Source organism: Mustela nivalis (genome assembly GCF_964662115.1).
Source record: "Mustela nivalis genome assembly, chromosome: 13".
NCBI classification, from domain to species: Eukaryota; Metazoa; Chordata; class Mammalia; order Carnivora; family Mustelidae; genus Mustela; species Mustela nivalis.
The window spans coordinates 70,802,188-70,816,624 of NC_139032.1; the positions used below are offsets into that span (position 1 = coordinate 70,802,188).

The window sequence follows — 14,437 nt, forward strand, 5'->3', positions numbered from 1 at the left end:
TGTGTGCACACATTCATCTGCGCCAGGCTTTGGTTCCAGAGGCTGCAAGGTGAGGCAATGTGTATGTTCTATGGTGAGAATGCAAGCGCGCGCACACACACCCGCACCCACACCCATATATATATCTATATATATGTAAGTACGGTCCATGCCCAGAGTGGAGTCCAACATAGGGCGTGAACTCAGAACCCTGAGATCAAGACCTGAGCTGAGATCAAGAATCAGACGTTTAAACAACTAAGCCACCAGGCGCCCCATGGTCTTTGTATTTTCACGTATACCTTCTCTTTATGGCATGTGATATTTGATTTCCATTTAACGTATATCTTTTAAAATAAATTTATTAAAGGAAAAAAAGATAAGTCAATTTAAAGAAAAAATAATACTGTAGTAAAATAAATTCAGTCTAGTCCCAGCAATAATTGTGAAGGTGGTCCCCAGCTACCACTGCCAGCTGATGTTTACGTCATATTGTGTGCCAAGCACCCTTTCAAGAAACCCACCGATATTAAACCCCGACAATCCCACAAGACAGGCACTATTATTATTCCATTCTACCAGAGGTTTTGTAACTTTCCAAAGTCACACAGGTAGGAAATAATAGAGCCAGGATCTGAATCTGAGTCTGCCCAATCTTCCCCACCACAGCCCAGAATAAGAGGGTTGTGAGGGCTCCAGAAAAAGAGAGAGTGTGGGACTGTGAGTCAGCCAGGGTTCCCTAAGTTAAAAAAAAAAAGGGTCTAGGTCACTTCATTTCCTATTCAAAACAAAATTAGAAAGTGACAAATAAATAAAACAAAATATAAACAAACGAACAAAAAAACCAGACAAAACTGAGACTTGTGGACAAGGAGATGAGGTGATGCCCTGTGATTTCAGGAAAGCCTTGGACAGTCTCTCAGGGTAATGGGGTAAGACAAGGGAGAGAAAAGCAGGAGCCGGGAGCAGAGCTGGGAGGCGTACAGCTGCTGTCCCCAAGGGTGCCCTCAATGCATCTGACTCACGGCATTCTAGAAGGAGGTTTCTATTGCCTCTTGAGGACCTTCACATTTTTTAACAGTGACTTACATGACAAGGAGAGAGGAGAGATTCTGATCAAAACTGTGGCATGGCAAGAAGCTAAGAGTGACAGCCGACACAAGGAGCAATAGAAGGGAAACCCAGAAAGCCATAGGGAGCACGTGACAGGCCAGATCTATGGCCGAATCCCGCCCATGACGATGACACATAAAACAGTGCTAACATCTGCTGGACACTTGCCACATGCAGTTCTCTAAGCTTTTTACATACAACGTCTCTGACTTTACAACCCGTCCAAGATGGGCACGACAACCGCCTCCACTTCATATATGAAGAAGCTGAGGGCAGACAGCTGAAGTAACTTGCTCAGGGGGAATCACGCTGTGAACCCAGACTGTCTGGCTCTAGGACCTGCGACATTCTGTAGGTGTAGCTTTCAAGAGTCAAGCACAGAGTACGGAACAGGGCAACTGGCCCAAGAGTGACACCAAGACAGAGACCAGACGCTTTCTGCGGGTCACAGGATTGCTGAAAGCCGAGATTATGGGCTTTTACAAAGTCTGAGGTTATTTTCAGATACCTAAAAGGCCAGTGCCTAGGAGAGAGGGGTAACTTATTCTGTGTCTTCCCAGTGGGAGAAGCAGGTGGGGTGGAGGTTCAAAGGCTGTTGGATTTCAGCGAGTGGTAAGGAAGAGATTTTTTTTTTTTAAACTGGAGCTGAACACCCATGGGATGGACCCTGGAGGTGTTTTTGCAGAAGTGGGGAGCCCGCTACTTTGGAGAACACACAGAAGTCCTTTGCAATCCATCGGGCTCTGCAGAATTAGTTAGGAATTCTCATTTTGCTGTTTCAGGCAAGAGTGTAGACTCTTCTCAAACATACTATTCGTTCTAATCTGCACATTCTGATTTTCGGCGTGGATCAATTTGGTATTCTGAGTGACGGACCAGGGAGGGAGGCCTGGGAGGGAGCAGCACACGAATCATTCAAAGCAGGTGGCTCAAAGTTAATTTATATCTGCATAAATGTTTCCTAATGAAGGTATCTTGCCATAGCACAGGTTAGAGAATACGCAACCCAGGTATCCCTTGCCCAGTGACTTCTGTTCTATAACCAGTGAAATGCTCCTCTGGAAAATGCACCCCACTAAGCCCAGTGTGCTGCCTGTCACTCTCCTAATCAAGACCTTCTTCCCTTTTTTGCATCAGGTTTTGCTGCATCACAAGCAAGGCAGACAGAGGCTGTAATTTCACTACTTATTATGGTCACTGTGGCACACCCACCGCTCTGCTCAGGACCTGTGCTTGTCCTGCGTGGCTGAGGCTACAGTCAACACAGGGGCTCGGGGGCAGGTGAAGGGAGCCAAGGGGAATGGCCTTCTGCTGGTTATGATGGATCGGAGACAGGGGCAGGAGGGGCTGTCTGATTCTTGTGAGCTCTGGGAGGGCCAGGGAGTGGGCAGGAGTGCTGAGCCGCCCGTCAGTCGAGGTGTCTATCAGTAGCTCTCAAAAGGAGACCTATGGGTCAAACAGGGGTTGGACCAGGGGGCGTTAAAGATCCTTTCCAGGTCTGAGGTTCATGTTCCACAGAGCACGGCGTGACATGCCTGCGTGTGAATTGGAAATCAAGCCACTTACCCGCCCTCGCTCGGTGAGAGTCGTCAACATGACAATGAGTGATAACTTCTGATCCCAGATGACTTGCCAAAATTGTGCACAGGTGTGTGGCAGGGGACCCTGAGCAGCAATGTACTTGTTCACGAGGTTAGCAGCAGGAATTTCCATCTGGCAAGAGACGGTTCAGGCGTTAGTACCTGTCGCCGTGACAAGGTGGACGCGGAACTGGATCTTAAACTCTTCTAGTTGGTGCCTGACATCACACCAGAATATCCCGCCAATTTATAGCCAACAAGGAAAATCAAAGAAAAACCTACTTTAAAAAAATCCTTGAAACACACTGGACAATGCCACTAGCATTAACTACGTAGGGTAAAGCCGTATGACACGTGGTAGGCGATAATCAGAAACGTACCTACAAGATGGCAGAAGAGTCTCAATGACTTTTACTGCCAGCTCCTAAATATAATCAATGCTGGCCATCTGTATCTTCAGCAACACATACCAGTCCTCGTGCCCAAATCTTTCCCCACGCAGGGCTTTCTATCAAGATCCACAGACTTTTCTCTGATGCACAGACCACATGGCTTATCCCCCCACAAATGCTATGCTTTGCTTTCTGCAGGGCTGCCAACGTTGTGTCATTGAGCTGACCAATCCTTTCCCCCAACCAGCCTTACGATGTATCAACAAATAAAAATTGCATGTATTTAAGGTGTACAACAGGATGGTGTGATACATGCATATGTTGAGGAATGATCACCACAGTCAAGTTCATGAACACATCCATCACTTCACACAGTTACCACTTGAGTTCATGAACGTTAAATGCCAAAATGTTTTCAGCTGTCCTCAGTGTCCCTCCCCAACCCTGCCCTGCTCACACTTCTTCCCTCTGAACGGAGTCATTTCTATGAACAACATTCAGAACCTGATGAGCTCTGAAGTGACACTGGGATTCACTCATTCTTAGATGGGAAGGCAAAGAGAGGCGCCTAATTCATGGTTTGGTTGATGCTTGGGTTAATGACTTCTCCAACCCCGGTCTGAGTTCCCTCATATCCTCACGGTCAAGGAGACCGGATGGCGTGACCTGGCTGACCCCACCAATTCTGATGCTCTGCTCTTAAGACACAAGAAAGGGTGAGGTGAGGTGCAATGAGTTCCAAGATGTTTTAGAATAAATGGAACCACTGATAGGACCCATTTTTATTAGGCAGTTCTTGATATTTTGCTATTAACTTGAAAGCTTGAGAAATTCATCTGTTCATTTAGATCAGGGGTTGGCAAACTGTGGCCAGAGGGCCAAATCTGACAGCCACTTTGCAAGCTAACAGTGTTTTGTTTTGTTTTTTTAAGATTTTATTTATTTATTTGAGAGAGAGAGAGCATGCATGAGAGAGCACAAGTAGGGGGAGCAGCAGGAGCAGAGGGAGAAGCAGACTCCCCATTGAGTAGAGAGCCCAGGGCAGGGCTTGATCCTAGGACCCTGGGATCCTGACCTGATCTGAAGGCAGATGCTTGACTGAGCCACCCAGGCACCCCATGATTTTTTTTTTTTTTTTTTTAAGATTTTGTTTATTTAGAGAGCATGAGCAGGGGGAGGGAGTAGAGGGAGAGGGCCAGAGAATCTCAAGCAGATGCACGCGGGTGTGGAGCCCAAGTCGGGGCTCAGTGGCATGACCCTGAAGCTCAGGACCTAAACTGTAATTGAGAAACAGATGCTGAATGGACTGACCCACGCAGGTAACCTGCAAGCTAAGAGTGTTTTAAAACTATTTCTACATGGTTGCATTTTATTTTATTTATATATTTTTAAAATATTTTATTTATTTATTTGCCAGAGAGAGAGAGAGAGCACAGGCAGGCTGAGGCAGAGGGAGAATCAGGCTCCCTGCTGAGCAAGGAGCCCGAAGTGGGACTCAATCCCAGAACCCTGGGATCATGACCTGAGCCAAAGGTAGCCACTTAACCAACTGAGCCACCCAGGCGTCCCTACATGGTGGCATTTTAAATGGTTGTGTAAGTACCTAAGTAATATCCTCCATTTTGCCTCAGCCTACAAAGATCGAAACGTTTATCACCTGGCCCTCTACAGAAAAAGCATGCTAACCCCTGGTTTAAATGGCGACCATGAGGTTCAGAGAGGCCAAGTAAGCTGTCCAAGATGCGTCTGCAGAGTGAAGTGCATGTTTTTCCCACAACATGTGAAATCTGTTACCTTTTCTTTCTGAATTATATGCACAAGTGGTTTTCTTCCCCTTATTTTTAGGTGGGATGTACGGTAATAACATGTGGTGGTGGGGGGGGGAACACAGAAAGTTACAAGCATACCACTGGCAAGAAAAAAAAAAAAATCAAAACAACCAAAAAAAAAAAAAAACCCACAAAAATGTCAGCAGTTGAGGACAGAAGGCATGTGGACGATGGGAGTCAGAGACACGGAGTCCGAGTTTTGGTCTCACCTTCTGTTAGCTTTGTGACTTTTCAAATTATTTAATCTCTCTGAACCTTAGTTTTGTCCTCTGTAAAGTGAGACTATTGTGCCTTCCCTCAGGGGCTGCTGAGGTGCTGAATGAGGGGGCGAACGGGGAAGCACTCTGTCCACCGCAAAGCACCACGCATGCCACGATCATGCTTGGGACAGTGATCAATGTGCTCTTAGTATCCACATTCTTGACTTACGTTCACATAACTCGCATTAATATAATCTTCATTTCCCTGCAATAAGACCCGGGTGGTGTCGTCTGCAGGGAGAAAAAAAAAAATTACCGATTATCCGGAACGTTATTTGGATCATGCCAAGGAAACCAGAGTTCAGTCCCCCAGCCCATCTGCAGCTCTCGCCTCATTAGCATAAACACTATTCCCCAACTGTTCCCAGTCTGACATGGCGGCAATAAAGACGGTGGTGTTTACAGACACACTGAAAATCGTTCCAGAATACCAGACAATCTGTTTTAAAAAGAGAAACATTATCTCAGCGAGTTGGGGGAGGGCGGGCAGGGGAGGGAGGCGTTTACCCCCGATACTCACAAGGCAGCACATCTTTGTATCGGTTTTTGTCCAAATTTTGAGGCAGCTTTGCAAAGGTGATGGCCAGACCGGGCTTCTTTCTGTAGAGTTGCTATGTAAGGAATACAGAAGCGAGGGGAAAACAAAAAACAAAAAACCAGCATTGCAAAAAACAGCTAGGGAGGGAGTGTGGAAACATACTTTAACAATAGTCAACCATGCCCGGCACTTAGGGGCTATATCATTTATTTTTTGAAAGAGCGAGCAAGCAAGCAGGGAGGGGCAGAGGGAGAGAGAGAGAGAGAAAGAGCGAGTATCTCAAACAGACTCCCCACCTAGTGCAGAGGCTGAAGTAATCTTACGACCCTGACATCATGACCTGAGCCAAAACCATGAGTCAGATGCAGAATCAACTGAGACACCCAGGTGCCCCTAGGTGCTGTATTTTAAAAGAAAACTCTTCCTAATAAGAAATTTTAGACTCCTATGAGAAACTGACTACATTCACTTTTTTTCTTTTTCTTTTTTCTTAACATGAGGATCTTTGGGAGAAAGGAAGTCACAGGCAGGGTTCTGAATCAGCAGATAATGGAATATGGTAAGTAAAACCTCATCCTTATGACAGTTACTTGACAAACGCTAGAAGCAAGTAGAGAAAGGAAAGGATCCTGACTCCAAGTTACAATGGAGACCATTTACATTAGTCTAGAAACATTTCCTTCCAGTTCAACGGAGAGAGCCCGGTTCTCAACTAAAGTACAAGAGCATCTCATTCATCATTTCAGAAGTCTTGTTTCCACAGTAAAAAGAGTGAAAGCTTCGTCTAAGTTTCCGTGTGCATGAAACAACTAGGAAAAAATGCAATTAAAACCATCTTTGCCCATCTATAAGCACCTACTGGACACATTTACGTGGTCCCTGGTATGATTCTGACAAAAGGTCTGTGGGAGGGACTAAGAGGGCCCTTATTTCACAAGCGAGAAGCAGAGACTATAGATCTCGCTCACAATCACGATCAGATCCTTCTCAATGCTTGAGCTTTCTTTTTCTCTGAAACCACACTGTGGAGGTACGACTGTCATGTAAGAAGTGGTATGTATTTCACGTATATAACTTGCTGAGTCTGGGGAGAAGGATACACAACCAGGGCCGCAGACACATTTGTTCCCAGTTTATTCCAGCCCTTGAGTTTTTTCTTCCCCTCTTTCTTTCCTTTTTTTTTTTTTTTTTTAAAGATTTTATTGATTTATTTGAGAGTGTGTACGCACACATGAGTGGGGGAGGGGCAAAGGAAGAGGGAGAAGCCGACTCCCTGCCCTCATGACCCTGAGATCATGACCTGAGCTGAAACCCAGAGTTGGGCGCTCAACCAACTGACCACCCAAACATCCCTCACCAGTGCTTTTGCTAAATTAACTTTATGAAAGTTTAAAAACAACACAACTTTTTTTTTTTTTTTTTTTTTAATATTGAAAGTGTTCTTTCTTCTCCTAGAAAATCTGGGAAATTCAGACTAGGATAAAGAAAAAAGAAATTACCAGTAATTTCACAACCCCCACGATGACCCTTTTCTTAGGTTTTCTCTAGTTTCCTATGCATACATGCATACAAATAAACCTAAGTACACATGTATACACAGAAGACCGAGATATACTACATTTTCAAAAATAAAAAATGAGACTCACCTCCATATTGGCACTTCCTATACTATGTTCTATGGAAGGGGTTTCATTTCTTAAGACTTTTATTTATTTATTTGATAGAGAGCAGGAGAGCACAGCAGGGCAAGGGGGGGCAGAGCAGGGAGCCCGATGTGGGGCTCAAAGTGGGGCTCCATCCCAGGACCCTGGGATCATGACCTGAGCTGAAGGCAGATGCTCATCTGGGCACCCTACCCAACTGTTCTGAAAGACGCTAATAGGAATTCCTTAGAAAGTTTCAAGTCAAAGGAATTTGGAAAGTACAAGCCATCTTATGTTCTATGATTAGCTAAGCGTTTCTCAAGATCATTTGGAGGCCATGGCGGATCTCACATCTCATAAGAAGTATTCTGGGAAATACTATCATAATTTTGAAGCCTGTTTTTTCCAGCTTACTAGAGCCTAGTTCCCTGTGCCATTAAATCTTCTAATATTCTCTACACAAAATGATTTTTACTGGAATAATTTATAGTTTCACATAATGTAACTTTTACTCTATCTTTTGATTAGGGTATTTTCAGTGTTTTTACTCTTACAAATTTCCAGGAGAATTATTGCATCAAAATGTATTTTTAGGGACTCTGATACATATAACTAAGTTGTCCTACCAGGGTGTATGAGAACAAACTGTTATTCCATCAAATTGTGGCCAACATCATCAATGTGTTTGCAATTTTAATAAGAAGGCTGAGCAGTATTTTCTGCCAGAATTTTTGCAAATTGTATTTCTTGTAAACTGACCTCTGTGAGTCTGTTTCTCTTATTAGTTCTTTTTTCATTAAATAAACAAGCTGCACAGAAATCACCAGGAGAGAATTAGCACTGAGATTTTTGGCAACAATAATTGTGTCATGTCTTATACGTTTACCAGATGTTCAGAATTTACAATCTCTCCCCCAGCTCAGCTACTGAACTTCACAATTTCAGTTCATAACAATCAAGCAGCCACAGAACAACTTCTTAAACATCTGCCACCTTTCATGGACCGAGACCATTCTAGAAATAAATTCATGATTTATTGGGAGGTTTGGTTTGATACTGTAAGGAGACTATCTGAGTCGTATTTCCCCAAATGACCTTTTGGTTCTAACTGACTAACTGCATGGAGGTAAAATCCAATTAAGTGAATATAATCAGTAAAGCTAAGCCGGAGGTTCAAATTCCAAGATTTTTTTTTTCTCCAAATAAAGTCATAAATGTAATCAACTTGACATGGTCTAGCAGAAAAGCACAGATCTAGCAAAAGGCTTTAATTACAACATAACATAATTTAACAAAAAATTACAGTAAATATATAAATATATCTCAGCCATAACAATCTGTTGATAAATTATTAAGGTTCTAAAATAAAAAATAAAATAACAGTGTTTAAACATTTTAAAATGTGCACACCCTGGGCTTTATCTGACAGGAATGCATAAAGATTCATATCAAAGAAAGTTCCCCTCGGCAAAGTATTTTTTTTATGAATACGGGAAATAGCCTGAAAATTTCCCAGTAGGGAGAAGTGTTGCCTTAAATTATGGTACAGTCATACCACAGAATTATGTGCAATGAAGAGAAGAAGACTAAAGCACAGATTTGGAAGGATATTCATTCATCTCTCTCTCTTTTTTTTACCAAAACAAAACAAAACTTTATTTATAATTGAAAACTTAAACAGAAAATCTTGGGTTCTGAATCTGTGACACTTCCAAAATCTCTTGATCAAAAAGGGCCGCAGCAGGCAGGGAAGCAAACACAGGGGCCAATCCGGATTATCTTACTCAAGAGCGTCACCCAGAGCAAGGAAGGCCCAAAATGGCAGAGAGGTGGTGGTCTGATCAGTCTTGCTCTGGACTACATCTCCCCACACTGTGAGATCACCACAGGCAGCTTGGGCTTATTGTTGGGGGCCTGTGGGAACATTCTCGATCTTTCGCATCACTAGAAGTCCATCAATGATTTTGACAAACACTACCTGTTTCCCATCCAGCCAATCACATTTAGAGCAGGTGATGAAGAACTGGCAGCCATTTGTACTGGGACCACTGTTTGCCATGGAAAGCAGGCCTGGAGCTGAGTGTCTGAGTTTAAAATTTTCATCTGCAAATGGCCCCCGGTAAATACTGGCAACTCCAGTACCATCTCCATTAACAAAATCCCCACCCTGAATCATGAAATCCTTTATGACCCTGTGGGAGGTGCTCCCTTTATAGCCTATTGGAACCCCATCTTTTCTGAATTCTCCATTGCAGAACTGCCTAAAATTCTCGGCCGTCTTAGGCACAACATCCGCAAACAGCTTGATCTTCATGCGGCCAACTTCCTGGCCGCCAATGCTGACATCAAAGAACACCACGGGATTAACAGGGCTTGAATTTGCCACCTCCATGGCTGCGACCCGGAAGCAGAAGCTCATTCATCTCTTTCTAAGCAAAGAATGCAGGTTACAGAATAAAGTGTGATCCCTTTGATATATAATAGCACATTTGCCGCTACTGGGTATTTACCCTAAAGATACAAATGTAGTGATCCGAAGGGGCACGTGCACCCAAATGTTTATAGCAGCAATGTCCACAATAACCAAACTATGGAAGGAACCTAAATGTCCATCAACAGATGAATGGATCAAGAAGATGTGGTATATATATACAATGGAATACTATGCAGCCATCAAAACCCCCCATATCTTGCCATTTGCAATGATGTGGATGGAACTAGAGAGTATCATGCTAAGTGAAATAAGTCAGAGAAAGATAATTATCATATGATCTCTCTGATATGAGGAATTTGAGAGGCAGGATGGGGAGTTTGGGGCGTAGGGAAGGAAAAAATGAAACAAGATGGGATCGGGAGGGAGGCAAGCCATAAGAGACTCTTAATCTCACTAAACAAACTGAGGGTTGCTGGGGGGTGAGGGGTATGGAGAGTGTGGTTGGGTTATGGGGGAGGTATGTGATATGGTGAGTGCTGTGAAGTGTGTAAACCTGGCGATTCACGGACCTGTACCCCTGGGGCAAATAATACATTATATGTTAATAAAAGTAATTTTTAAAAAAGACCAAAAAATACATTTGCATGAGCATCAGAACAAGTTTGGAAGGACAGGCACCAAGTTGTTATTTGTAAATGTGTAACAAAGAGAAAGAAGCTAAAGAAGATGGGAGTCAGGAGATAATTCTACTTTGCCTATTTCTGAATTACTTGAATTATTACAATGCAAATTCTTTCTTTTTTTTTTTTTAACACTTTTACTTAACTTTTAGTTAGCTAACATACAGTACAATATTGGTTGCAGGTGGAGAATTCATCACTTACATACAACACCCACAGCTCGTCCGAAGTGTCTCACTTTAACGTCCGTCACTCATTTACCCCATCCCCTGCCCCCCTCCCCTCCAGCCAAATTCTTTTCCCTTTTTTTTTTTTTTTTTTAAAGATTTATGTATTTGAGAGAGAAAGAGCACGTGAGCGATCAGGCTCCCCAAGCAGGCTCCCAAGCAGGCTCCCCGCTGAGCACGGAGCCCAACACAGGGCTCCATCCTACCACCCTGAGAATCATGACCTGAGCCAAAACCAAGAGCCAGATGCCCAACTGACTGAGCCCCAGCCAAATTATTTCTTAAATTCCAATGACCTGAATGAGGGGAAAAAAAGAACCTAGAATAAATCTATATACAAAATTTCAAAATTCGGGGTGCCTGGGTGGCTCAGTAGGTTAAAGCCTCTGCCTTCGGCTCAGGTCATGATCTCAGGGTCCTGGGATCGAGCTCTGCATTGGGCTCTCTGCTCAGCAAGGAGCCTGCTTCTCTTCTTCTCTCTCTGCCTGCCTCTCTGCCTACTTGTGATCGCTCTCTCTCTGTCAAATAAATAAACAAATAAATCCTAAAAAAATTTCAAAATTCTACAAAAAGCTGGGTGAACAGGAAGATGATTTTGGGGGCCTTCAGAGAGTAGGACAACAAGCTCATATTCGTGTCTGCCTTGCCAAGGTGAACACTGAGCCCTATTTCTGCTGAAATGCTTCAAGTCCTAGTCATCCACTTAGCTTTTGAAGGTGTTAAGAGTTGGTTTTCAACGTCCTTTAATTTACTGACTTTTTCTCCAGACCCCGGGAGCTGCTCAGCAGGCTATGAAAACACTCTTCTGAGAAGGGTGATTCAAGGTGGAGAGTGAGGGCTTGGAAACCCAGGTATGTCTTTCCAGAAGGGTCAGGGATGGAGAGAAAGGAATTAAAGACCATCAGCCAGAATCCAGAGGAAGCTCTTTCAAGAACTCCTCATTGCAAAAGGACACTTGGCTGGGGTTAGTCCCAGGCTAAGGGTGTGTGAGCCCAGGAAGGAGCTGTCAGTTACGGATCCCTTCAACTCTGCCCTAAAATGAGAGCAACCAGGAGCCTGGCGAGGGAGTCCCAGGGGCAGTGGGTTAGAAGTTTCATTTAACAGTTTTGTTAAAAGCTGTTAATTTTTAAATCTCAAAGTGCTTTGTTTGCCTCTTATTGGAGTGCAGTTCTAAGAAGCTGTGAAGCTAAGGGTAAATTATAAAAAGACCAGCTGAGAATGGTTTGCAACAGAACAGCCCATTTATTTATTTATTTTTGGGGGGGCTTGGGTTGGGCTCTTTTTTTTTTTTTTTTTTTTTAAGATTTTATTTAAAGTGTCTGGGTGGCTCAGTTGGTTAAACTACTGGCCTTCGGCTCAGCTCATGATCCTGGAATCCCGGGATCGAGTCCTACATCTGGCTCCCTGCTCAGCAGGGAGTCTGCTTCTCCCACTGACCTGTCTCCTCTCATTCTCTCCCTCTCAAATAAATAAATTAAATAAAATCTTAAAAAAAAAAGATAAAAAATTAAAAAAAAAAGATTTTATTTATTTGAGAGAGAGAGAGTGTATACAAGAAGGGTTAAGGTCAGAGGGAAAAGCAGACTCCCCACTCAGCAGGGAGACCAACACAGGACTTGATCCTGGGACTCCAGGGTCATGACCTGAGCTGAAGACAGTCGCTTAACTGACTGAGCCACCCAGGCATCCAGAACAATCCTATTTAAATTAACGCCAATATCACCGGCTCTGGCTTCCAAAGACAGAAAGCTGAAGAGTGGAAGCTAGACCTCTCTCACGTAGGACCACTGGGATGGGTAAGACGATGTGGTTTTCCAGACTAAACATTTCTCCGAAAATTCCCTCTAATATTAGAGAGAGGGCTTCAGGAGAGGACTGTGATCTCATCAGACCTCTGGCCCAAGTGAAGGTGTGAACTCTGGTGACCACTCTCAGATGAAAGCTTCTGACACCTCAGGGGCTCTGACCAGTGGATGCTGGCAAGGCCCCACACAGGGGAATTGAACTTCCTGTCAACTCTATGACCAGGGAAAGGGAGAATTCTCAAAGGCTGAAAGCCCAGGGAGGCCAGGATTGGTAGGGAGGGAAAGGGAAAAAACAATAAAAAAAAACCAAAAAAACCAAACAAATAAAAGGAGGGGTCACTGAAGGGGCAATGAACGAGGAGAGATCAAACAGCAGAAAGACTCCCTTTCACACCCTTGGCAATGACCGGGATCTACTGCAGGACAATGGTTCTTCAAATGACCTACTTCCTGTGTCAAGCACCCAACAATGATCTTCATGAAGCCGGGCATCTTGTCTGCTTGGCTCTCACCATCAGCCCCAGGACAGCACTCTACCGGACCCATAGTATGCGCTTAATCAAAAGGTGTAGCGGGGTGTTCAGCTTTGGACACCAGTGAGTAAGGCAAAACAAGAGGTGTCACAAAGTCCCCTACCTAAGTGGAGGGTAACTCCTTTTTCAGGAAGACCTTAAGAGGCTATTTTGCCTTGTAGTACTTGGTGGACATAATTCACTCCTCAGGGGCCATTTGTCTACACTGGGGATTCCCCCTTTCCCTTATACCTGACCCACCAGAGGGCCAGGGATCCTGTCTGGAGGCCCTCTGGAGTTTCCCCCTACATTCCCATGAAGGTTTGCTGAAATAAACACTATTGCTAGTAATTTGGGGACCTTCAAAAGTGCTACTTGAAGCAGATCCCATGGCTAGGATTAAGTATGCTTTCGGAGTCCGTTTCACGGGTAAATACAAGACAGTGAGCCGAGGTGGCCCCACCTTTAAAATGGGCTTCCAGAACTTGAAATGTCAAGCCCTCACACTTGCTCCTGGGATCCTACACATTACAGAATGTTCTCCTTGAAGAAAAAAAAAAATCAGGGAAGATTCTTAAATGCTTTCTTTTTTTTTTTTTAAGGTATGAATTCTAAGCTTGAAGGTATAATCGCCTTCACTAATTTCTACGTGTGTCAATTTAAGCCTCTCATTAAGTCTTCAGCTATCTCAGTCCTTCCAGATCAGCCTTCATAGTAATCATGGGAGCCAGTGAGTCACTTGTTTTGACACGGATGGATGTTTCCTACAAGGGTGATGTAGGAGGGACTTTAGGGAAAATGGGTCAGAAGAGAGAAAAAGGAAGACTTCTGGTTTTGTAAAGGAGGAAGACATTGAAGTGGGATGGGCGGGGGTTTCTGAGCAGGACGTGGTCTCTGGGGGAGTCCTATAGCCTCTGCTCATATCCGGGCAGAAAGGGAGGAGGAAAGTGCATTTCCTATCCACCCCGCTCCGAAAGTCTCTGCAGACATCTTCACTGGACAAGGAGGCAGGTTGCAAGCCACCTGGTCACACGGATGGAGACAGGCACAAAGGTCCTTTACTGGGAAAGCTGGTTCTCAAAGGACACCCCCTCCCTTGCTTCAATAGAAAAGGTCAACTCAGGGAAGGCATGAAGTGAGCCACGGGTTTTCTTTAGGAAGGAATGAACCTGGGGCAGACTTAATGAGTTCCTTAACAAAAGAGCATCCTGGAGATGGTAAGACTTGGAGCCATGCAAACCCCAAATCTTCTCCTTGACGTGAGACAGAGAGACGCCCAACCTCGGCTGAACCAGGCAGGGTACTCAGGCAGTTTGACGCCCGTCCGCTCACTCGGCGTAGCTCCTGCGGGGCAGCTCCGGGAGGGAGGGGCTCAGGCTGGAGGCTGGTGAGGAGCTGGGGGGCACCTGGCAACGGTGAGTTCGGACACTGACTAGACTTCCACA

The 14,437-nt window shown here is 44.4% G+C and overlaps 1 protein-coding gene and 1 pseudogene across 10 annotated transcripts in view; both read right to left on the reverse strand.

The window, feature by feature from the left end:
• The window catches only part of PTPN3 (protein tyrosine phosphatase non-receptor type 3), a 111,754-nt gene that overhangs the window by 9,529 nt on the left and 87,788 nt on the right, over nt 1-14,437 (reverse strand). For all 9 annotated transcript variants that reach the window (XM_082696859.1, XM_082696856.1, XM_082696861.1 and 6 more), the window contains 3 exons: nt 5,674-5,764; nt 5,323-5,384; nt 2,659-2,805 (listed from right to left, as the gene is read on the reverse strand). In XM_082696859.1, coding sequence (XP_082552985.1) covers nt 2,659-2,805; nt 5,323-5,384; nt 5,674-5,764 — 300 coding nt within the window. The remainder of the gene's footprint in view (nt 1-2,658; nt 2,806-5,322; nt 5,385-5,673; nt 5,765-14,437) is intronic.
• On the reverse strand, nt 8,963-9,757 carry LOC309847086 (peptidyl-prolyl cis-trans isomerase H pseudogene; annotated as a pseudogene). Its single transcript has one exon. The product of its transcript is annotated as a peptidyl-prolyl cis-trans isomerase H pseudogene (transcript).